Consider the following 25,934-nt stretch of genomic DNA (forward strand, 5'->3'; position numbering starts at 1 on the left):
CACCCCTTCTAACAATAAAATACACCCTTTCTTTCAATCAAATAAACAAAATTGCCTCTCTGATGAATACAACCATTTTCTTTTTTTTTTTTTTTACATTTATTTATTTTTTCTTAGTTCTTGGCAGACACAACATATTTGTCTGTATGTGGTGCTGAGGATCGAACCCGGGCCACACGCACACTAGGCGAGCGCGCTACCGCTTGAGCCACATCCCCAGCCCCAACCATTTTCTCCTTTGAATGAAAACATGCCCACCCCATCCCTTAAATCTTTATACCCATTACTATGTGTTGTTCCTTCATCTTCTATTTTATTTTTATTTTTTTTGAGAATTTTTAATATTTATTTTTTAGTTCTCGGCGGACACAACATCTTTGTTTGTATGTGGTGCTGAGGATCGAACCCAGGCCGCACACATGCCAGGCAAGTGCGCTACCGCTTGAGCCACATCCCCAGCCCTCATCTTCTATTTTAGTCACAATCCATCTTAAGACATTCTAAATTAAAGACTATCTTATAAAATCAGCCATCAACAATAACTATTATATAAAATGAAACAGAGAAGCAAAAGAAATTCATTAACATATATAAAAACAAAGGAGAAAACTTGCATAGCTTCTGTGATTCTTTATTCTTTGCTCATAAGATCATAGTTGGTGTTTATAGCTTCCTGTTCCATGTTCCTTTTGCCCTCAGGGTACTTCCCTGCTGATAGAGTGATATTAAGCTTCAATCCTGAAGGGTCTGAACCCATAGCAGTCCCACCTGTGATGGACAGGGGTAGTTTCCATTAACATTTATCACTAAACATGGAATTACCATGAGGAACCCCAGAGGAAGCCCTCAGTTGAAGACATACACTTCTACCTTGGCTCTCTCATCTCTCTCAGCGGTGGCTGTTAATTCAGGGAAGAAACCTGACAAGGGGTGATGGGAAATGAAGAGAAGGGCCAGGTGGGCAGCCAGACTCTAATGAAGTTTGACCCAGAGCTAGCTCAGCATTTTATTATATAGGTTTCATCATCAAAAGGTTATTTGTGGGAAAGTTTCAGCAAAGCAGGCAAATTGAAGGACACAGAACTGATGAGACATTAGGGTCATCTTGTTATGCTTCTCTGTCCCTGGGAGTTGGTGCCTGATAACTGCTGCATGCCTTTGCACAGAAACTCATCGGGTCGGCATCAACAAAGCAACTGGTCCTTCTTGACCTGCACCTTTGCACAGGCAGTTCGAATGGAAACATGGCTACGAAAGAATCAGAAAGACCATGATTGAAATCATTGCTCTCCGCACACTTCCTTGACCCCCTTGTGTAGCTGCAACACTATATGCCCTTGGTAAGTGGTGTCAATCATCCCTCCAGTTCAGCATCCCACCACCCCTTATTTTCTTGAAGAATGACAGCATGAGAAACCTGCAATGTCTGAATACATTTCAAGTTCTCCTTCAAGGAACTATGTAACCCTGGTGGAAGAGAGCTCAAGGACATGGAAGCAGAGGCACTCATTTTGCACTTTGTGATTAGGTGTAATTGTGGTAGATAACCTTCTACTTCTATTGTTTCCTGGGGCCATGCATCCTAGCCAGGAAGGAGCAGCAAGTAGGTTTAGAGTATGTATTGCACCTGAAGGACAAAATACCTCCAACTTGCTAAGTGTTGTCTCCTACTTTGAGCTGTAACGGCGTCTTCAACACTCCATACTACTCTCCTATAAGGCTAGCTGCACTGGGGCAACAGAGCTCATTAAAAAACCCATTGAAGGGGCTGGGGATGTGGCTCAAGCGGTAGCGCGCTCGCCTGGCATGCGTGAGGCCGGGGTTCGATTCTCAGCACCACATACAAACAAAGATGTTGTGTCCGCCAATAACTAAAAAATAAATATTAAAATTCTCTCTCTCTCTTAAAAAATAAAAACCCATTGAATCCCATAGTAGTCAGTATACAGCCTCACTTCTTTTTTTTTTTAAAGGTCTCCTTAGTGAGAGATACTATGAAGGTGAACAAGGCATTAACAATGTCCACAAAGATGTGCTGGCAGAGACATGGCTGGAAGGAAAAGCAAACTGAATAAATGTTTACTCCAAAGAATAAGGGGAATAATGTTTTACTCCAAAGAGGAAAAATTCCCTTCCCCCTCCATAATGAGAGGGCCCTGGTGTAACCAGTCTGCCACCAAATAGTTGGCTGGTCTCCCTTGGAGTGTGGAGTATTGTGATCCACACTGAGGGCTCAGTGTAGGTCTTTGCATATGGTGTTCAGAAGCCACAGTAGCTTTGATGAGAAGTCCGTCTTGACAAACTCACATTTCTGCTGCTGGTTAAGAGCCCCAGACAGGCTGGGGCTGTATGTAGCTCAGTGGTAGAGTGCCTGCCTTGCACATGTAAGGCACTGGGATGGATCCTCAGCACCACATAAAAATAAATAAAGATATTGTGTCCATCTACAATTTAAAAATATAAAAAAGAATAGTTTTTTTTTTAAGAGCCCAAGAGTAGCTGGGGGGAAGACAGAAAAGTCTTGCTTACCTCCTTCCAAAAGCTTGTTTAGCGGAGGGTGCCTTTGGTGAACATTCACACACACACACAAAAACAAAAACAACATACTCATACTTTGTCCAATTCCAAGATGGTTCACCCTCATCATTTTCCCCAGACCCCCTTTTCACCAGCTCTCTGATTTCATTCCTTCCAAATCTCTGAACATCACCTAAACAGCTGGCCATGGATCTGTACAAGCTACCAGAGGAAGGATGTTTGAATCTTCTTGGAGGACAAGGTTAGGGAGTGAGTGCTCAGGTTGAGCATTAATCCACTCTAATATTCTTGACTTCCTGAGTATTTCTGATTTCTTTATCTGCATAATTTGGCATTACAATTTCTTTTAATGTGGGCTACCATTAAGCTCTGGTTGCTGTAAACCAACTTGAGCAAACTTTTAAAACCATCCCCAGTGCTGGAGCTAGCACATTGACTTCCTTCATGTTGCCTTTTCCTGGGTTTCTAATAAAAATTAAATAATAAATAATAAAAATTAGTGAAATTATTCTGTTGTATAAACTATCTCCTCTCCAACAGATCTTTTCCTTATCCTTTTGGGTCATGGTAGCATTTGATTCTAGTTCTAGGAGTGAAGGCAGAAGTAGGGATGGTGCATTTGAAGAGTCAGCACCTCCTTACAAAGTGACTACCATGGATTCTTCAAACCAGGCTGTGCCTGCCTGATCACTATGCTGGAAGGCCTGCAGAGACTGCACATTGTGGGAGGGCCATACTACTAGGATTCATTCAATCTACTCAAATTCCCAGGGCGTCATTCTTTCCCAATACATACACTTCATGTTCACTTAAGAGACTAGATGAGGCTCCACATTAAATTAATATTGTAATTCTGCTACCTGCAGCAATAGACTCTGCACCTGATTTTTGCGACATTAGTTCTGGATCTATATGAAATAGGAGGTTCTTCTGGAAAAGTCACAATAGCTTGTATCCTGTGATCATGCTTGAGATTATGATTTTTATTTCTTAAAGTTCCCTTGGGGGAAGTGCTGGGGAATGATATTGCCCAAAATATATTATTATATTGTGGGCATGTATGAATATGTAACAATAAATCCCATTGTAATGTATAACTGTAATGCACCAATAAAAAAACGCAGAAAGAAAAAAAAAGTTATCTTGGGCAGTTCAGGGCCTCAGAATATCAGAAAACTTGTCCCTGCTGCTGCCAGTGCTGTTGTCACACCCATCACACACAAGCTGATGAACAGACTCCTGCAAACACCCACCACCATCAGAGAGCTTCTTTTTTGTCATCTTGAAATGCTACAGAAAGATGGCTCTCTCTCTCATCTACCTTCTTTTTTTAATATTTATGTTTAGTTATAACAATATCTTTATTTTATTTTTATTTGGTGCTAAGGATCGAACCCAGGGCCTCATGCATGGTAGGTGAGCATTCTACCTCTGAGCCACAACCCCAGCCTTCTCTCATCTACCTTCTAAACCTCCCACTAGAACTTCACATTTAGGGAGCTTAAACCCTGCTAAGGACCTAAGCCATAAGAAAAGTGTAGATTTCAGTTGCTGATACCCTGTAACAGAGAGGCAAGTGGATGGACAGCACAGTATATAATGTGCATTTGAGACCTATCTTGGGATCTCCCTGTCTCATCCTAGGTAAGACACTGAGTGCAGACTCCTGATTCTAATTCTAGCTCTCCTTTTTACTGGCTAACTTCCCTGTACCTCAGACACATTTCCTCAACTGTTCAATGGGAGTAGTAAGGGCACTTAGCTTGGGGTCCTGGTGTGAGGATATGTGCACCAGTGTTTGACACAAGGTAAATCCTCAACACCCTTTAAGCGGTATCAAGGAGCGAGTGTGACTCTAAGAAAGTCAGTCTATAGTATGGACAAGGAAGAGGGATACTTCGATGGCTACAGGCCTGAGCTTGAACTGAATCCTGGCTTGGCCACCTACCAAGAGTTAGGACCCAGAGTGAGTTACTCAATTTCTCCTATTGTAAACGGGATCCCTTACTATCCACCTCCCTGGCCCCATCTCAAAGGTTGGTTTTTAAAAGAGTAAACAGGACCATCCATCCCCGAGCCCAGGGAGCGTCTAGCACGCCTCGGGTGCTGCAGCACCTGGGGCCAGGAATCTGCCCGAAGCCCGGGAGGGGTGCGGGGCGCCGCAGCAGCAGACCCGGGTGCCAAGCCCGCCCCGCGACGCTCCGCGCACGCTCGGGACGGAGGTCAGCGGTCAGACCCTCTGCAGCCGCTGTGCGCTTGTGTGAGGGCTGACAGCGCTGAAGGCGGAGTCCGCCTGGGAAAAAGAAACCGATAGTGGATGGCCGGGAAACGGGCCGGCTGCGCCTGACTGCGGCGGCGCGGGGCAGCGCGCCGGCGGGCAGGCCGAGGTCCAGTCGGGGCGCGGGTACGAGCCCGGGACCCGGAGCGGCTGGAGTCCTGCAGCCTACGTGCGGGGACCCCACCCGGATCTGGAGAAAGCATCGTGGGACGCAGCGGGACCCAGAGGCCGTTTCCTTCCCGCGAAGAATATCAGAGAAGGTAAGAGACCTCTCCCAGGCAGCGGATGTCGGGGGTGGAGTGGAGGGGGTCGGGTGGAAAACCGACTGGCCCAATGACCCCACGGACAGCTGGGCAGTTTGGAGTCCTGGATTACCTACAGGTTGGCGAAATAATCGCTGGCTAAATAGCTCCTGCTTGGAGAGTTGCAATGATTTCCCAAATTGCCCCGCAACAGCCCGCTCTACCCTACTCCCCGCACACCGCAGCAAGCGAGTGTTCCCTAAGTCACAAGGCCACACTCACCTGCTCTGGCCCAGTCCGTCTCCTCAGAACCCGGTAATTGTTTATCAAGACCCCAAGGCAAGGCCCCTCAGGTGCCCCTTTCTAGCTACACTGACTTCCTTGCTGTTTCAGTTTCTTTTTCCTGAAAAGCTCTTCCCACAAGATACTTGCATGGGCCAGTTCCTTGCTTTATCTTACCTTCTTCCAGTACCAGCTTCACCAGGCGACCCTCTAGAAACAGCTTGTGTATAAGAGAGACGTCACTCCACCCGGGCTGCCCCCTCCAGTTTTCAATATAGTGCTTACCAACCTGCGACTTAAAAAAAAAAAAAAAAAAAAAAAAGATGGGTTTGTCTGTCATTTTTCCACTAGGAAATTCACAAGAGCAGATTTTATTCACGGCTCTGACCCCAGCACATAGTATAGAATATGTGCTTATTCAATGTTACTTGAATGGTGATTCATAAATTCTCGGTTGAATTCCAGAATCATGAAACTTCATATGGCTCATGCTTTCTTTAGTACTCAAGAAAGAATGCCTTGCTAAACCGGGGGCGGTGGCGCACACCTGTAATCCCAGCGGTTGGGGAGGCTGAGGTAGAAAGATAGAGACTCTGTTCAAAGCCAGGCTCAGCAATGGCAAGGCGCTAAGCAACTCAGAAAGCACCTGTCTCTAAATAAAATACAAAATAGCGCTGGGGATGTGGTTGAGTGCCCCTGAGTTCAACCTCTAGTACCCCTCATCAAATATAAAAAAAGAATGCCTTGCAAGATGGAAACTAGAGGATATACTATCTGCTGTCACTTAGGAAGTTAGGTAAAGAGAGCTTGAATCAGGACAGTGCCTGTAGACATCTTTGAGAAGGAGAAATGATTTTGGTGACAGGGAAGATCATAAAGGCAGTTTGTTGGATATTTTGAGTTTAAAGTTCATTTAAGGTGTTCAAATAGAGTTGTTGGATAGAGAGACCTGGAACTCACAGAGATGTTTATGAGAGATATATAAAGTTTAGAGTTAATAACATACAAATAATTGTTGAAATTATGGACATGCAAAAAAAAAATGAAGAGAACAGTTTTTTTGTTGTTGTTGTTTATTTGTTTGCTTGCTTTTTTTGTTTTTGTTTTTGTTTTTGGTACTGGGGATTTAACCCAGAGGGGATCTGCTACTGAGCAGTATCCCTAGCCTTTTCTATTTTTTATTTTGAGATAGGATCTCACTAAGTTGATTAGGATCTTGCTAACATGCTGAGGCTGGCCTTGAACTTATGATTCTCTTGTCTTAGTCTCCCAAACTGCTGGGATTACCAGCATGTGCCGCTGCATCTGGCAGGAATAGGGTCTTCAGACCGTGTCAGCGTTTGGGGCCTATGAAATTAAGAAGTGTTACCCTTGGAAGAAGGAGAATCACAAGAGAGTGAGAAGTAAGAGTTTAGCAGGGTTGCCTTGCAGTCTCTATAGGTGTACATACTTATTCTGGTGGTTTCATATAAATAGAATCATATTACATGACCTTTCTCATCTGGCTTTTTTCATTTAGCACGTTCTTGAAGTTCATCCATGCTATAGCATATACCAGTACTTCATTCCTTTTTGTGACCAAATAATGTTCCATTGTATGGATATACTACAGTTTGTTTACCTTTCATTAGTTGATGGACACTTGGTTTGTTTACACATTTTAGCTATTGTGAACAGTCCTACTATGAACATTCCTATGTAAGGATGTGTTTGAAATCTATTCCTCAATTCTTTGAAATACCTAGGAGTGGAATTTAGTTAGCAGCTTCACTTCTTAAAGCATTTCAATTAATTTTTAGGTGATACATAAAAACATAAAAATTGTGCATGTTTATTATATGCCAAGTAATGTTTTGATACATGTATGCATTATGCAGTGTTAAATCAGGTTAAACATAGAAATCTGAAACTTTATTCATTTCTTTATGGAGAAAACATTCAAATTGCTTTTTCCTAGCTTTTTTGAAATATACAGTTACATTGTCATTACCTATAGTCACCCTACTGTGTAAAAGAACTCCAGAACTTCTCCCTTCTAACTAAAAATTAGGCCACATTGGTCAACGTCTCCTTATTAGCTCAACTTTTTGAGGGAACACCAAACTGTGTTCCTTAGCACTTGTATCTTTTACATTCTGTTCAACAATGTATGAGGGTTTCAATTTTTCCACATCCTTACCAACATTTTCATTCTCTGATTGTTATCAGTATTGAGGTGGATGTGAAGTAGTATGTAGTTGTGATGTTGAGCATCTTTTCATGTACTTCATGGCCATTTATATGTCTCCTTTGGAGAAATAGCTGTTCTAATCCTTTTCCTATTTTCTATGGATTTGTTTATTGTTTGTTTGTTTATTTTTGTGGTACTAGGGATTGAACCCAGGGCCTTGTGCGTGCTAAGCAAGCACTCTACCAACTGAGCTATATCTCCAGCCCTTGGGTTGATTTTTTTAATGTTGAATTACAAGAATTCTTTATATATTCTGGTTACCAGATCCTTACCATATATATAAATTTAAAATATTCTATTCTGAAGATTGTCTTTTTATTTGTCTCATGGTGTCCTTGTTACACAGAAGTTATTCATTTTGATGAAGCCCAATTTTTCTGTGTTTTCTTTGATTGCTCATACTTCTGCTGTCATAACTAAGATTCTCTTGTCAAATCCAGGTTCATGAAGATTCACATCTATCTGTTTTTCTAAGAGTTTTATAGTTTTGGCTTCCTATGTATAAATTATATGTCTTTTAAATTTTGTTTATAATTTAAATCATGCTATCATTTTGGTCTACTGAGACCTGTAAACCTGGATCTTAATTTACCCATTGGGTGAACTGTCCTAAAATTGATTTCTGCAGATTTCAAAGGAGGAGTTTTTGCAATTTCATAGGAGAATCTATTTCTATACAACCAAATCTTTCATGATTGTGTAAGCTTACTTATTCTGTATACACTAAACCTTGCTCTCAACATGAAAAATTCGAATTTTACCTGTTCCCTTTTTAGCTTCATGAGCAGCTATACAGGTTTGCATTTGACACTCAGTAGGAGCACAGAGTAGTGTAAAGAAGGAGGGCTCTCTTCTTTCTTAGCCAACTGGGTGTTTTTTTGTTTGTTTGTTTGTTTGTTTGTTTGTTTGTTTGTTTGTTTTGGTAGTGCTGGGGATTGAACCCAGGGCCTTGTGCATGCAAGGCAAGCACTCTACCAACTGAGCTATACCCCCAGCCCCCCCGCTGAGTTTTGAAAGTAGAGTTTTTGGACAGATTAGCTTGATTGTATAGTCCATAGGAGAGAAAGAAAGATTTCAAAAGAAAGTTCTCTGAATTTCTGCGGGACCCCTGTGAGTCATACAGAGGAGAGTTTGTTCTAAATTGCACTGGGAAAATCAGATTACATATGTTCTGTGAGGGCTGGAGTTGTGGCTTAGTGGCAGAGTTCTCACCTAGCATGCATGAAGCACTGAGTTCTATTCTCAGCACCACATAAAAATGAAATGAAGATATTGTGTCCACCTACAACTAAAAAATAAATATTTAAAAAATATATGTTCTGTGAGTGTCACTTACTGAAACATCTCTTCCATTGTAGGTTACTGGGAGAAGAAATGGCAAACAGTATCTCACGAGGTTTCTTCATAGAAGAACTTAATAAGTACCGTCAGAAGTATCAAGTAGTTCTTAAGTACCAAGAAGTGGCTACAACAGGACCTCCCCATGATTTAAGGCAAGTTGCTATCAAACAAGAGAAGTCCTAAGGGCTTGTGTGGGGGTGTAGTTTAGTGGTAGAGCTTGTGCTTAGCATGAGTTCGATACTAGGTTCGATACCTACAGCATACATCCAGAAAAGGATATATCCTTGTAAATGTAAATTAGGACACTGGCAACTCTGGTGTAATTTTGAGGTCAATAATTTAGTTCTGTAGCAAAGTTGTCAAAGAGTTCTATGAGAATCCTCTTGACCTAAACTGGTGACCTCAGATGACTCTGGGAAAAAAAAAAAAAAAGAGGGTATAGCTTTTATGAGCTTCAAGAAGGTGTGCTGTTCTACTGTTTGGGGTGGCTGCTTACATTCTAAATAGAAGATAAGTTCAAACTCTTAAAGATAGTCACAGGAAGCCTGCTGATTGGACCACTTGTTCTTACACATGCATGAGTTGTATGTGAATATTCTCTTTGTAATTAGGTTTACGTTTCAAGTTATAATAGATGAGAGAAAATTTCCAGAAGCTGGAGGCAGATCAAAGCAGGAAGCAAGAAATGCTGCAGCCAAAATAGCTGTTGATATACTAAATAAAGAAAACAAGGTAGGAAATTGCTCTTTTATTTCTCCTAGTAAAAGGGAACTTAACAAATATTTAGTATTTCTCTCTGTGAAAAAAAATACCTACATACATGGTAAAACCATTCACAATTTTCTTTACATTTTAGTTCGGTCTCTCCCTATCTTCATCTTTGTAAAACCCTGGGAAATACATCTGGGAAAGAGTGGGCTAAGCTGGATAATGCCCAGTTAGAGTGCTAGCAGCAATCCAGTACTCAGAAGTTGGGCAAATGTGTAAAGCTGAGACGTGGTCAGGCAGAAAATGAACTGACAGGTTATGGGAAGAGTCCCCTCCAACTCATTGGGGGATATAGAAAGGAAAGAAGAGATGAAGTGCTTGTAAGGAGAATGGTGTACATGGAGGGCAGATAATGGAGAACCAGCATAAATATAATTGATGTCTCTGAAAATGCAAACAGAGTAAATAGAACAGAAAAAAAAAAAAAAACAAAAAACAACTGTTGGGGCTGGAAGGGTAGCTCAGGGGTAGAGAGCATGCTGAGCATATGCAAGGCTCTGGGTTCAATTCTCAACACCCAACAAACAAACAAACCCATCTGAAGAGATTTCAGCATGAAATCTTTCATTTCTCAGGAAAGAAAGTTGTGACTACAGATTAAAATAACTCACTGGATAAAGGATGTTATGGTTTGGATGTGAGGTGTCCCCCAAAAGTTCACGTGTGAGACCATGCAAGAAGGTTCAGAAGAAATTTGGGGTGGGAGAGTCTTAACCCAATCAGTGAATTAATCCCCTGATAGGAATTAATTGAGTGGTAACTGAAATGGTGGGGTGTGGCTGGGGGAGGTGGGAATTGAGGGTGTGGCTTTGGGTACATATTTGTATCTGGCAAGTGGAGACATCTCTCTCTGCTTCCTGATCACCCTGTGAGAGGCTTCCCTCTGCCACACTCTTCAGCCATGATGTTCAGCCTCTCCTTGAGCCCTGAAGAATGGAACCTGCTGTCTATGGACTGAGACCTCTGAAACTCTGAGCCCCTAAATAAACTTTTCCTTCTCTACAATGGTTCTGGCCTTGTCTTTTAGTTACAGCAGCGAAAAAACTGACTAAAACATAGGAAAATACCAGGCCACTAAGAACAACATTGATCCTGACAAATGTACTGAATTCTAGGGAGGAAGGAAGAATTCTACAAGTAATGAGGCAGAAGTTAAAAATACACAGAAGAAGAAAAATAACAAAGTGTAAAAATGAAAAGAATTTTGGTGATGTCCACCAGGAGACAGTGGAGCAATGGTTGTAAAATGAGACATGAAGTCATTCACATGGGAGACAACAGAGGATCATTTTCATATACTGAAAATATTGGGAAAATTTAGGTTTCTTTTTTTTTAATTTTAATTTTTATTTTTTTTATTGGTTGTTCACAACATTACAAAGCTCTTGTCATATCATATTTCATACATTAGATTGAAGTGGGTTATGAACTCCCAATTCTACCCCAAATGCAGATTGCAGAATCACGTCAATTACACATCCACAATTTTACATAATGCCCTATTAGTAATTGTTGTATTCTGCTACCTTTCCTATCCCCTACTATCCCCCCTCCCCTCCCCTCCCATCTTCTCTCTCTACCCCATCTACTGTAATTCATTTCTCTCCTTGTTTATTTTCCCATTCCCCTCACAACCTCTTATATGTAATTTTGTATAGCAATGAGGGTCTCCCTTCATTTCCATGCAATTTCCCTTTTCTCTCCCTTTCCCTCCCATCTCATGTCTCTGTTTAATGTTAATCTTTTCTTCCTGCTCTTCCTCCCTGCTCTGTTCATAGTTGCTCTCATTATATCAAAGAAGACATTTGGTATTTGTTTTTTAGGGATTGGCTAGCTTCACTAAGCATAATCTGTTCTAGTGCCATCCATTTCCCTGCAAATTCCATGATTTTGTCATTTTTTAGTGCTGCGTAATACTCCATGGTGTATAAATGCCACATTTTTTTTATCCATTCATCTATTGAAGGGCATCTGGGTTGGTTCCACAGTCTAGCTATTGGGAATTGTGCTGCTATGAACATCGATGTGGCAGTATCCCTGTAGTATGCTCTTTTAAAGTCTTCAGGGAATAGTCTGAGAAGGGCAATAGCTGGGTCAAATGGTGGTTCCATTCCCAGCTTTCCCAGGAATCTCCATACTGCTTTCCAAATTGGCCACACCAATTTGCAGTCCCACCAGCAATGTACAAGTGTACCCTTTTCTCCACATCCTCGCCAGCACTTGTTGTTGTTTGACTTCATAGTGGCTGCCAATCTTACTGGAGTGAGATGGTATCTTAGGGTGGTTTTGATTTGCATTTCTCTGACTGCTAGAGATGGAGAGCATTTTTTCATGTACTTGTTGATTGATTGTATGTCCTCCTCTGAGAAGTGTCTGTTCAGGTCCTTGGCCCATTTGTTGATTGGGTTATTTGTTATCTTATTGTGTAATTTTTTGAGTTCTTTGTATACTCTGGATATTAGGGCTCTATCTGAAGTGTGAGGAGTAAAAATTTGTTCCCATGATGTAGGCTCCCTATTTACCTCTCTTATTGTTTCTCTTGCTGAGAAAAAACTTTTTAGTTTAAGTAAGTCCCATTTGTTGATTCTTGTTATTAACTCTTGTGCTATGAGTGTCCTATTAAGGAATTTGGAGCCCGACCCCACAATATGTGGATCGGAGCCAACTTTTTCTTCTATCGGATGCAGAGTCTCTGATTTGATATCAAGCTCCTTGATCCATTTTGAGTTAACTTTTGTGCATGGCGAGAGAAAGGGATTCAGTTTCATTTTGTTGCATATGGATTTCCAGTTTTCCCAACACCATTTGTTGAAGATGCTATCCTTTCTCCATTGCATGCTTTTAGCCCCTTTATCAAATATAAGATAGTTGTAACTTTGTGGATTAGTCTCTGTGTCCTCTATTCTATACCATTGGTCCACCCGCCTGTTTTGGTACCAGTACCATGCTGTTTTTGTCACTATTGCTCTGTAATATAGTTTGAAATCTGGTATCGCTATACTGCCTGATTCACACTTCCTGCTTAGAATTGCTTTTGCTATTCTGGGTCTTTTATTTTTCCATATGAATTTCATGATTGCTTTATCTATTTCTACAAGAAATGCTGTTGGGATTTTGATTGGTATTGCATTAAACCTATAGAGAACTTTTGGTAATATCGCCATTTTGATAATGTTAGTTCTGCCTATCCATGAACAGGGTATATTTTTCCATCTTCTAAGATCTTCTTCTACTTCTCTCTTTAGGGTTCTGTAGTTTTCATTGTATAAATCTTTCACGTCTTTTGTTAGGTTGATTCCCAAGTATTTTATTTTTTTGAGGATATTGTGAATGGAGTGTTTTTCCTCATTTCCGTTTCAGAAGTTTTGTCGCTGATATACAGAAATGCCTTTGATTTATGCGTGTTGATTTTATATCCTGCCACTTTGCTGAATTCATTTATTAGTTCTAGGAGTTTCTTTGTAGACACTTTTGGGTCTTCTAGGTATAGAATCATGTCATCTGCAAATAGTGATAATTTAAGTTCTTCTTTTCCTATTTTTATGCCTTTAATTTCTTTCGTCTGTCTAATTGCTCTGGCCAGTGTTTCAAGAACTATATTGAATAGAAGTGGTGATAGAGGGCATCCCTGTTTTGTTCCAGATTTTAGAGGGAGTGCCTTCAGTTTTTCTCCATTCAGAATGATGCTAGCCTGAGGCTTAGCATAGATAGCTTTTACAATGTCGAGGTAAGTTCCTGTTATCCCTAGTTTTTCTGATGTTTTGAACATAAAGGGATGCTGTACTTTGTCGAATGCTTTTTCTGCGTCTATCGAGATGATCATATGGTTCTTATCTTTAAGTCTGTTGATGTGGTGAATAACATTTATTGATTTCCGTATATTGAACCATCCTTGCATCCCAGGGATGAATCCTACTTGATCATGGTGCACAATTTTTTTGATGTGTTTTTGTATTCGATTCGCCAGAATTTTATTGAGGATTTTTGCATCTAGGTTCATTAGAGATATTGGTCTGTAGTTTTCTTTCTTTGAGGTGTCTTTGTCTGGTTTCGGAATCAGGGTGATGTTAGCTTCATAGAATGAATTTGGAAGAGCTCCCTCTTTTTCTATTTCCTGAAATAACTTGAAAAGTATTGGTATTAATTCTTCTTTAAAGGTTTTGTAAAACTCCGCTGTACACCCATCCGGTCCTGGGCTTTTCTTGGTTGGTAGTCTTTTGATTGCTTCTTCAATTTCATCCATTGATATTGGTCTGTTCAAATTGTGTGTATCCTCCTGACTCAGTCTGGGAAAATCATATGACTTAAGAAATTTATCGATGTCTTCACTATCTTCTATTTTATTGGAATATAGGTTTTCAAAATAATTTCTAATTGTCTTCTATATTTCTGTAGCATCTGTTGTGATATTGCCTTTTTCATCCCGTATGTTAGTAATTTGAGTTCTCTCTCTTCTTCTCTTCGTTAGCATGGCTAAGGGTCTGTCAATCTTATTTATTTTTTCGAAGAACCAACTTTTAGTTTTGTTAATTTTTTCAGTAGTTTCTTTTGTTTCAATTTCATTGATTTCTGCTCTGATTTTAATTAATTCTTGCCTTCTGCTACATTTGCTGTTGTTTTGCTCTTCCTTTTCTAGGGCTTTGAGATGAAGTGTGAGCTCATTTATTTGTTGGTTTTTCCTTTTTTTGAGGAATGACCTCCAGGCGATGAATTTCCCTCTTAAAACTGCTTTCATTGTGTCCCATAAATTCCGATATGTTGTGTCTGTATTTTCATTTATCTCTAAGAATTTTTTGATTTCCTCCTTTATGTCTTCTGTAACCCATTGATCATTCAGTAACATATTGTTCATTTTCCATATGATGTAGGATTTTTCCTTCCTTCTTTTATCATTGATTTCCAGTTTCATTCCATTATGATCAGATAAAATGCATGGTATTATCTCCACCCCTTTATATTTACTGAGGGTTGCCCTATGGCATAATATATGGTCTATTTTTGAGAAGGATCCATGTGCTGCTGAGAAAAAAGTATATCCATTTGATGATGGTTGATATATTCTATATATGTCAGTTAAGTCTAGGTTATTGATTGTGGTATTGAGTTCTATAGTTTCTTTATTCAACTTTTGTTTGGAGGATCTGTCCAATGGTGAGAGAGGTGTGTTGAAGTCACCCATAATTATTGTGTTGTGGTCTATTTGATTCTTGAACTTGAGGAGAATTTGTTTTATGAATGTTGCAGCACCATTATTTGGTGCATAAATAATGATAATTGTTATGTCTTGTTGTTGAATGGTTCCTTTTAACAGTATATAATGTCCTTCTTTATCCCTTTTGATTAACTTAGTCTTGAAGTCGATTTTATTCGATATGAGGATGGCCACCCCTGCTTCCTTACGAGGACCGTGTGTGTGGTATAATTTTTCCCATCCTTTCACCTTCAGCCTGTGTATGTCTTTTCCAATCAGATGTGTCTCCTGGAGGCAGCATATTGTTGAATTTGTTTTTTTAATCCATGATACCAGCCTATGTCGCTTTATTGGAGAGTTTAAGCCATTAACATTTAGAGTTACTATTGATATATGGTTTGTACTTCCAGCCATGTTTGATTATTTATCCTTTTTTTTTTAATTTAGTTTGTTTCTCCATGATTATCTTTCCCCCCGCCCTCTGTCTTTACCGAGGCACTTCCCACTGATGGTTTTGGTTATTGTTTTTCATTTCTTCCTCGTGTAGAGTTTTGCTCAAGATGCTTTGCAATGCTGGTTTTCTGGCTGCAAATTCTTTTAACTTTTGTTTATCATGAAAGATTTTTATTTCGTTGTCATACCTGAAGCTTAATTTTGCTGGATATAGAATTCTTGGTTGGCATCCATTGTCTTTCAGTGTTTGAAATACATTGTTCCATGACCTTCTTGCTTTCAGTGTCTGTGATTAAAAATCCGTTGTTAACCTTATTGGTTTACCCCTGAATGTAATCTGCCTCCTTTCTCTTGTAGCTTTTAATATTTTCTCTTTGTTCTGTATATTGGATATCTTCATAACAATGTGTCTTGGCATTGGTCTACTGTGATTTTGTATGCTCGGTGTCCTGTATGCATCTACAATTTGTATATCCGTTTCCTCTTTTATTTCTGGAAAGTTTTCTGTAATTATTTTATTCAGCAGGTTACTCATTCCCTTGGTTTGAATCTCTATACCTTCCTCTATCCCGATGACTCTTAAGTTTGGTTTTTTTATGTTATCCCATATCTCTTGGATGTTTTTCTCGTGATTTTTTACCTGCCTTTCTGAGTTGGCTAGACTTTTTTCAAGATGATATATTTTGTCTTCATTATCTGACGTTCTGGCTTCTACTTGCTCCACTCTGTTAGTGATACTCTCATTTGAGTTTTTAATTTGGTTTATTGTTTCCTTCATTTCTAGAATTATTGTTTGATTTTTTTTATAATCTCTATCTCCTGATAAAGATGCTTAACTTCTTCTTTTATCTGTTTATGTAATTAGTTTTCAATGTGTTCTTTCACTGTTTGAATTTGCTGTCTCATATCCTCTTTAAGGTTCCATTCCATCTGTCTAAGGTGTTCCTTGAGTTCTTTATATGACCATTTTTCTGATGACTCTAGGTCCTCCTGAATATTTAGGCTGTCCTGCATTGTTTGTACTCCTTTTCTTCCTTGCTTTTTGAAGCTGCTCATGTTACTTCTTGTTCTGTTTGACTGCTGAGTTACTGTTTACTCCTATAAATGTATCTGATGCTTGGGGGGAAAGGTATTAGAAGGGAAGGGAAGAAGTCACTAAAGAGAATGAGAGTAAGCAGGTAGAATTCAAGGAAGGGGGAATAAGAAAATTGAAAAGAAATGAAAAGACAAAAGAAGAAAAAAATAGGAAATAAAAAAGAAAAAAATTTTTAAAATAATAATAATTAAAAAAATAAAAATTAAAATTAGAAGAAAAAAATAAAAAAATTTAAAAAACAACAAGAAAGAAAAATGAAAATGAAAAAAAACAAACCCAAATAAAAAAAAAAACTAATAAATGCCGTCTTAGAATTTGATTAACTTCTCTTCCAGTAAGTGGCGCTGTGCCCACCAGGCCAAGCTTCTCCTGTCAATACGCAGGAACCAATCACTGTGCAGCAGCTCCTCCTCCCAGATTGGGCGAGTCTCCAATCCTGAGTGCCTAGGGCCTCCTCTTGTGTCTAGTCACTTCCCCACTTTTCCTCTAGCCAGGACCCTCTCACGGGTGCCGCTCATCACAATACTGGCTACACCCCAGGTCTGCTGCTCCCGGGAGCCCTGTTTTCATGAACGACTGGGCACACTCTCCCTGTTTGCCTCCCTCAGACCCTAAGTTTGTAGAGCTTGGGGCTGAGAATCCTCAGCGAATTTTACTTTTCCTCCAGTAGCCACGCCCCCGGTAGCTGGTGCAAGAGACCTCAGTTGTCAGCACTGGTGGTAGCGGTAGCCAGGAGTTCCGCGCCGCAAGTCCCGCGTCACTTCTGATTCCCTCGGTCTGGCTATCGCGCTCATGGGAGAGCTGGGAGGGGCCCTTAAGGTTTCCCCGATGTGTGGGGAGGGGAGGCTAGGGGATTACACACCTGTAGCCACAGGTTTCAATGAAGTTATCTCCTCCGCCGCAGTCTGGTGACGTCAGTTCTCTGTCATGGTGGTATCTCTTGCAAATGGCGACAGTTCGTTTCCCTTTGTCGGGTGACCAATGCAACGGGTGGGTCCTGACTGGCTCTCCCAAGCCCCGTTTCAAACCTGTGGCCACTACCTATGAAGGCTCGGTTGGCATTTACCTCCGTAGGATCAGAAGGGCCAACCAGTTGTTTCAGCCAGATGGATTAGTGCTGAGTCACAGCTGTTTGTCTGCGGGAAGCAGGCGAATGGGAGCTTGAATTCAGCCGATCCGGGCTCAGTGTGTGTTCTGAGAGTCCCAGACTGTTCGTCCCAGATCCACATCAGCTCAGCATTGCCTAGTGATCCTGAGCAAACAGAATTTAGATTGTTTACGCCTCCCTATGCCCGCACAGCTGAAGAGGTCAGAGACTTGATCTCTCCTTGCCCGCCGCCATGTTGTATCTCCAAATTTAACTTTCTTGAAAAAAATTTACTTGAAGATATCAGCCTTTTAATCAAAATTGAAAATAACTAAGCAAAAATTATTATTAATAAGCTGAAATTATTATTAATAAGCTGAAAACTGAGTCAAGAAGTTTAGAAAATAAAATAGACTACCCTACCTTTGATAAGATTATTAAAGTAGAAAAACTTTGACCTGACCTGGTCAGATTGATTAAAAAAAAAAAAAAGAAAAGAAAAGAATAAGGTTCAGATAACAATAGTGGGAATGATGTTATCATCTTAATCATTTCCATTAAGGTGTGATCCAGGATATATCTTTACTTTAATATGTTACCCTGTTTTTTAAGATTTAGAAAAGATAAGTGAGATAGAGAGTGTTAGAGTACATTGCCTGATTAAACAAGAAAATTGACAAGATTTTGTTTTTTTCTTAATGGCATTGTAAAAGGAAAATGGGTGAATTCATATATTACCTACCTTAAAATTACTGAGAGAGTAGATTTTAAGTGCTCCAACCACAAAAACCAGATAAGTATACATTTCAAAATGTCATGTTGTATACCATGCATATACATAATTTTTACTTGTCTATTCATTCTTTAATTTAAAAAGCCTTTTTTTGGGGGGTAGAGGTATATAGTTACCTCTATCTTTAACAAGGGGATATCATTAATACCATCTAAGATGTCTTTCAGATTGTGCACTTAGTAATTGAAGGGTAAAATAAAGGGTAAAATCTTTGTTATAATTTATATGAGACAAGTTTTTTTTTTTTTTCCAGGCAGTTAGTCCTTTATCCTTGGCGACAACAGATACTTCAGAAGGATCACCCACTGGGAATTATATAGGACTTGTCAATAGGATTTCCCAGAAGGAAAAACTAAATGTAAATTATGAAGAATGTGAATTGGGGGAGCACGATCCCAAAAAGTAAGCTGCAGTTTGGTTTTTCCTTTTATTTCATTGTGTTTCAGCATATAGTGGGTTTATTTTCTTCTATAATTTTCAGAAATATTTGTTCTTATATAATTTTCAGAAATGTTTGTACTTCTGCATGGAAGGGTTCAATAAGCAACTGGATATCTTTTTTTTTTTTTGAGACCCTTTCTCACCCTGTTACCCAGATTGGTAACACACACACGTGTGCGCGCACACACATACACACACAGGGTGTGGTATTGTTTGTGGTTTTAGGCATCTACTGGAGTTTTTGGAACATATCTTCCATGGCTAAGAGGGGACTACTGTATTTCTGAGATGTATCTGAATGGTTAGTCTGTTGTACAACTCAAGAGTACAGGGTGCCCCTGCTTGAGGGATGTGGGGTTCTTCCCATCCCCGAAATCATGGTGACAGTAGCTATGTGAAAATTGCTCTGTCACATGTCTAGAATGACTTTTCAACATTGTCAGATCAGGGAGCTATTTGTCTAGGTGTTTGTCCCTAAAATTTGATTAAATGGTCAAATACCATGTATCAGAAGGAATGGTTTTAGCCTTAGACTTGAAGGGAACAGATTTGAGGGATATGCTGAATGAACAAATGGATTACAGACTGAGAGTTACTAAGAACATCACCAGTGAGCTAAGACCTGTGGAAGTGGGGATAAAGGATGGATTGGAACTGAAAGAGTAGAAAGTAAATGTATATAGGGTGATTGTACCTCAACTGCAGCCAACTAGTTAAATGAAAGAGAAGAGAACCCAAGTGGCAAATAGTCCAAACTGTCACTCAGGATACTGTCCTATGAAGTGACTCCACTGTTTGCTTTTTACTCTGAAGAATTTCAGACCAGAAATAGAAAAAGAAAAACTCAGTAGTATTATTGGGATGAAATAGGCAAAAGTGGATTAGGTGGGTCAATCTCAATAATTGTGACTATTTTTGTGTAGTTTGCCTTTTCACTTTCTTCCAATTAAGCACTCCAACACCAGGTACCAAAAGAGAGACGTCTATCGGGGGGTACTGGATGAGACGGGAACTATAGAAATGACCCCATCACTCAGCCCAGCTCTTTAATTCAGGGTGTAGTGGGATGACTCATCCTGGTTGGGTGTGTTTCCTTCTACATCCTTCAGTTGAAATAAAAAGTTAAAAAAAAATGCAAATACTGGAGTAATTTTATAGTAATATATAAAGTAACTCCATGATATGTAGTGCTGTGTTCATTGCTTTGCCTTTAAAAATAGTTCTTAAAACTTGGAATGCAACCACCATTTGACCCAGTTATCCCACTCCTTGGTATATACCCAAAGGACTTAAAATTAGCATACTACAGTGATACAGCCACATCAATGCTTACAGCAGCTCAATTCTCGATAGCTAAGTTATTGAAGCAACCTGGGTGCTGTTCAACAGATGAATGGATAAAGAAAATACTGTCTACATACACAATGGAATGTTACTCAGCCATAAAGAAGAATGAAATTATGGCATTTTCTGGTAAATGGATAGAACTGAAAACTATCATGCTAAGTGAAATAAGCCAGTCCCCAAAAAACAAAGGCCAAATGTTCTCTCTGATACATGGTTGCTAACACACAATATTGGGGTGGGGGGTGGAATAGAAGTTCATTGGATTAGACAAAAGGGAATGAAGGGAAGGGATTGGGGATGAAAATAGGAAAGACAGTAGAATGAGTCAGACATAACTTTCCTGTGTTCATATATGAATACACGACTGGTGAAACTCTACATCATGTAGAATCACAGGAATGGGATCCTAATTAGAATAAGTTATACTCCATGTATGTAAAATATGTCAAAATACACTCTACTGGGCTGGGGTTGTAGCTCAGTGGTAGAGTGCTTGCCTAGCATGTATGAGGCACTTGGCTTGATTTGCAGCACCACATATAAATAAATAAATAAATAAATAAATAAATAAAATATGTCCACGGACGACTAAAAACTATAACAAAAATACAATCTACTGTCATATATATCTAAAAAGAGCAAGAAAATTAAAAAATATGTATCATTGTTCACAATTTTTTTTTTTTTGGTACCAGGGATTGAATCCAAAGGCACTTAACCACATCACCAGCCCTTTTTATTTATTTTTTATTTCAAGACAGGATCTCACTAGGTTGCTTACAACCTCACTAAGTGGGCTTCAAACCTGTGTTCCTCCTGCAACCTCCTGAGCCCAAGATGCTATGATTACAGGCATGCGCCACCATGCCTGACACCACAAATGTCTTTGCATCTCATATGAGGGGAGTGTGGGATTTTGGTATTAAAAGGATCTGCACCGTGGGGGATTTTCATTTTTGTGCATATCAGCAGGTAGCATAAAATGCTGATGTTAGCACAAGATCTATGTTCTGTTCATCCTCCCACAGGCTGCTATAGCACGGGGACCTCAGAGCTTCTCCTTGTAGAAATCCCCTTTTGTTTACTGCTTTTTCTTTCCTAAATCTTTGGGCCTTTGAGGAACTTTTAGAAATCATCACTTGGTACCTTTGTGTAAGATCTTTCAATGAAGCAACAAAGAATAGAAGTTGCTTGGAAAATGTGAGCTGAGATGTCAGCCAGTACTGGTTATTCAGACAAAGTGACCAGCCATCTTACTGAAGATTTAATTATATAAGATAGGAAATATAAATCTAGCAAATAAATTAGTATTATCTTACTATGTGATTCTTTTTTTCAAATAGTAAGTTCAATTTACTGTTTTTTTGGATATTTGGATGAATACTCTATCATTTCTCCTAGATTTAAGTATAAATGCAAAATTGGGAAGAAAGCATATGGTATCGGTATAGGTTCCACTAAGCAGGAAGCAAAACAATTGGCTGCTAAATGTGCACTTCAGAAACTATCAGAAGAAAGCCCAATGGTATGTACTGCCATTAATTTAATTTTTTATGTTTTAAAATTTCTTCTGAGGTTGAGGTTGGATTGTATTTACAGAATGCCAACATAGCCAGTTGCATAGTAATTGATTCCTCGGTTCTGTGTCCCACCATAGGGGCCACGCGAGGCCCTAAGAGATAAAAGTTCTGGGAGCAACTCAGAGTTGTTTTTTAAATCCAGATCAAACATGCATAAAATTATATTTCTCTTATAATTGTTTATGCCTGTGGATTTGGTGAACCTGGGGGAAATGCAGGTAATATTTGTACCCTGAGGCTGAGTTACTGGGGTAATAGTTGTACGCTGAGGCTAGTTACTGGGGAGAAGGAAGTTAGTTGTATTTAAATTAAACGCTGCTTCTTCTTTCAGAAAACTGACCTAGTACCCTCTGCCGCTTTTGTCAGTCCTGGTACCGTCAATAACTGCGGAAGCACAGGAAGCACAATGAGCTCATCGTAAGTTTGGGCAAATAAACGGTGATATTTGCATATTCAAATTGCTGTGTAAGAGCTGGGGCTGTAGCTCAGTTGGTAAAGTGCTTTCCACAGCACGTTCAAGGACTTGGGTTCCATCCCCAGCACTGCCAAAAAAAACAAAAGAAAAAGAAAAAGAAATTGCTGCTTGAAAGAGCATTTTTTTATGAAAAATATTTTTTAAATATTTATTTTAGTTGTTGATGAACACAATACCTTTATTTTATTTGTTTATTTTTATGTGGTGCTGGGGATTGAACCCAGTTCCTCATGCATGTTAGGTGAGCGCTCTACCACTGAGACATAACCCCAGCCCTTATGAAAACTTTTTAATGTTTAAGGAAAATTTACGGAAAGAGGTGACTGGTTAAAAAAGAAGAATTCAGCCCCCGGGGGTGGCCCACACCTGTAATCCTAGCCGATGGGGATTATGATTTCAAAGCCAGCCTCAGCAATGGCAAGGCGCTAAGCAACCCAGGGTGACCCTCTCTCTAAATAAAATACAAAATAGGGCTGGGGATGTGGCTCAGTGGTTGAGTGCCCCTGAGTTCAATTCTGGTACCAAAAAAAAAAAAAAAAAAAGAATTCACAAACTAATAATTACTCTTTTCTTTTAGTTTGTCTGAGCCACTCTCTGAAAAGGACTCCTCATCAGATGACTGGACAAATGTTCAGAGCAGTGAGAATTTAGACAGTTCTGGATCTTCTTCTATGGTATAGTATTAGTCTCTAATATTTTTTTTCTTGTATGTTTCCTCATTTGAAAGTGAAGGATTCATATGTTTTCTTTCATACATGGAGATAGAAAGGGAAAGGAAAAGAAAGGGGGGGTGGATCTCATGAAAATCAAAGGGAGATCAGTAGACGGGGTGCGGGTGGAGGGAATGGTGGGAGAAAGTGCTGGGGAGTGAATCTGACAAAATTATGTAGTTATATTGTGTGCATGTACGAATGCACCAATAAAAAAATATGGAAAGAGAAAAAAAATGACCTTCACGCCTGTGGTTGTGGCTCAGCGGTAGAGCGCTTGCCTAGCACATGTGAGGCCCTAGGTTTGATCCTCAGCACCCCATAAAAATAAATAAAAACAAAGGTATTGTGTTCAACTACAACTAAAAAATAAATATTTAAAAAAATGACCTTCACTATGCCACAAAATTTTTATGTTTTTGTCTCAAGCTCTCATGCTAAATAATACTATTTAGCAGGCTTTTGATTCTTTTTTTATTATTATTTTAATGTTATTTTATTACTGGGGCTGAGTTATGGCTCAGTGGTAGAGCACTCACCTAGCATGGGTGAGGCACTGGGTTCAATCCTTAGCACCACATAAAGATAAATAAAGGTATTGTGTCCATCTACAACTAAAATTTTTTTTAAAAAAATATTATTTTATATTGTTTTTCAAAATATTTTATTTTTTTATTAACCTTCACTCCTCACATGGAAAATTCTTTCACATTTCACTCCCATTCTTCCTACTCAACTTGTGTTTTTAAACATTCCTGTGATCTTATTTTTTTTCCTCCCATTAATTGGACAATATATGAAGGCTCATTGGTATAGTTCTACTTCTGTTTAAAAAACTCAGAACTAAACTTAAAAAAATCAGATAATTTTTTTAAAAAGCATTCTTTTTATAAGGAAATACAAATCAATAACAAAAACCAAACAACTCAGGAGAAATATGTACAGAGTGTCTGAGTAGGTATTTTTGAGGTGAGACACTCAAATGGGCAACGAACGTGAAAAGGTGCTATATTTTACTAGGTTTCAGGAAAATGCAAATCTAAAAAACAATTAGATGCTATTTATATACCTGTATGAGTGACAAAATTCAAGTCTTGCAATACTAAGTTGGTCCAAGGCTTAACAAGAGTGTGAACATGTGTGAAGCTATTTATCGTATAGACTTAGAAATGTGGTCAAGCAGACACTTAAAGAAACAAGATAAAAGCCAGGTGTGCTGGTGCACACCTGTAATCCTAGCTACTTAGGCTGAAGAAGGAGAATCACTAAGTACAAGGTCAACTTTGTTAACTTAGTGAGACTCTGTCTTAAAATTAAAAAATAAAGGACCCGGGGATGTAGCTCAGTGGTAGAGCACATCTGGGTTCAGGCCCTAGCATGGGGGGAAAACATAGGGGGAAGCCAACCAAGACGATTTAAGACTTAATCATTTTAAATTATCCTAACTGAAACATCTTAAACTATTTCCCACTTTCTTTCTTTTTTTCTTTTTTCTTTTTTTTGTAGAATGGTCTCAGCAGTAATAAAAAGAAGAAAAAAATGTGAGTATTATTACACATCAAACGTATTTTGGACTAAGGTTTTATTTCAGATTTAGTTTGTCAGTCTTATTGTCTTCAGTATTCATAGAGTATTATACATGTTTATTTGAGTGGAGTTTCAGAAGATGTAAAAGCTTGAAATCTATAAATAATTTTTAATATGTAGGGAAATCTTTGAATATATGTGTGTGTATACATACATATATATATATATATATATATATATATATATATATAATACAGCATAAATACATACACATGCTGTACTGTAGACATAAAGCCCTATGGTGATTGCTAGATTAATTAGTTAATGGCATTATTTTGGATGAGGCTGTGAAGAATTGGGCTTAGAGAGGTGTTTTCAAGGGAAGTGCATTAGTTTACAGACAGGTAGGGTAAAGATAATGTAATAGCTTGAGTTGTAAAAAAGACCAAATATTATGTAAGTTATAGTGAATTGTTTTCTTTAACTGAAGAGAATAGCAAAGAGGCAAATATAGTCAGAAACGAGAGAGGACAGATGGAGCCATAATGACCCACCAATATTCTCAACAGTAGATAGACATGTTGAAAAAAAGATGATTCCTGACGTGAATGGAGGGAGAGAAATGAGACTGCATTGGGCGTGTGGCCATGGTTATTGAGGCAGGAGAATTTGTAAAGGAATGGTCGGCCTGACTTGAGGAGATAGCATGTAGTAGCCAGGTGAGAGGGTGCAGAAGAAGGAAAGGAGAAAGCATATGAACATTGCTCCGCTTTGAACAGGCTGCAGATGAGAATCATGCCACTGCTAATGCTAAGGAAGACTGGAGGGCCCAGGGGGATGAAAGCAATTGGGATATGCTTAGTTTCGGGTGACTGGATTTCCAATCACAGAAGGCTTACCACCAGTGAGGAATGATGGCCAGAGAAGGTGCCAGGAGATATACTTCCTGAGGTTTTGAGTCTGGAGAAAGAAAAGGAGAGGCAAGTGGCATGCCAACAATAAAAGTGAAAAAGAGAGTCAGGAAAGGGATGAACAATTATTGGAGGGCAGAGAATCATAGTCTTTCGTTTTATAAAGCAAAAGGTTAACACTTGCTACCCTACTTTTCTAATAGTTGATGCAAATTATGCAAACCCTAGTGCAAGACATAAAACCTGCTATAAACAAGTTATATTTGAATTTTATTTGAAATTTATATTCTTGTCTTAATTTTAGAAGTTTGGCAGCTAAATTTGACTCTTATAACGTAGAAAAAAACCAGTATACTATGGACTACAGGTAAGAGGGAACTTTTCAATAGAATTTGTTTAAAGATATATTTGTTCATTCAACAAAAGTTTCTTAAGGGCCGGTCATAAGATTAAGTTATACTCCCACCCAAACAGTTTTATAGTTGTAGCCCAGTCAGACCCACAAAGGATCATTGTCTCTTGGAGAAGTAAGGTTTAGATAAATCTAAATGAAATGTGGTAAATATAGATCTCTGTGATGCTCATGAGTTTTTCTGATATCCATGGATGTTATTGATATTGAAAGCAAATACTCCTGTAAGCCT

The 25,934-nt window shown here is 39.0% G+C and overlaps 1 protein-coding gene and 1 long non-coding RNA gene across 7 annotated transcripts in view; one reads left to right on the forward strand and one right to left on the reverse strand.

Annotated features, from left to right (window-relative positions):
• Positions 1–976: 976 nt before the first annotated feature.
• On the reverse strand, positions 977–5,611 carry LOC308632216. Of its 2 annotated transcripts, none has more exons than XR_014018452.1 (2): positions 5,518–5,611; positions 977–1,248 (listed from the first exon to the last, which is right to left on the reverse strand). It is a non-coding gene; the product is annotated as an uncharacterized lncRNA (long non-coding RNA). The 2 variants fall into 2 exon arrangements; XR_014018453.1 differs by lacking the exon at positions 5,518–5,611 and adding an exon at positions 5,341–5,444.
• The window catches only part of EIF2AK2 (eukaryotic translation initiation factor 2 alpha kinase 2), a 42,740-nt gene continuing 21,538 nt past the window's right edge, over positions 4,733–25,934 (forward strand). Inside the window, exons 1-9 of one of the 5 annotated variants that reach the window (XM_081264083.1) lie at positions 4,733–5,076; positions 8,929–9,063; positions 9,523–9,643; positions 18,553–18,701; positions 21,489–21,612; positions 21,999–22,084; positions 22,720–22,816; positions 24,359–24,393; positions 25,595–25,657. In XM_081264083.1, the coding sequence (XP_081120209.1) occupies positions 8,945–9,063; positions 9,523–9,643; positions 18,553–18,701; positions 21,489–21,612; positions 21,999–22,084; positions 22,720–22,816; positions 24,359–24,393; positions 25,595–25,657 (794 nt within the window). In that variant the 5' untranslated portion in view covers positions 4,733–5,076; positions 8,929–8,944. The remainder of the gene's footprint in view (positions 5,077–8,928; positions 9,064–9,522; positions 9,644–18,552; positions 18,702–21,488; positions 21,613–21,998; positions 22,085–22,719; positions 22,817–24,358; positions 24,394–25,594; positions 25,658–25,934) is intronic. The other 4 variants (XR_014018451.1, XM_081264086.1, XM_081264085.1 and 1 more) reach the window with 4 other exon arrangements.

Source organism: Spermophilus citellus (assembly GCF_964194105.1).
Source record: "Spermophilus citellus genome assembly, chromosome: 13".
Classification (NCBI taxonomy): domain Eukaryota; kingdom Metazoa; phylum Chordata; class Mammalia; order Rodentia; family Sciuridae; genus Spermophilus; species Spermophilus citellus.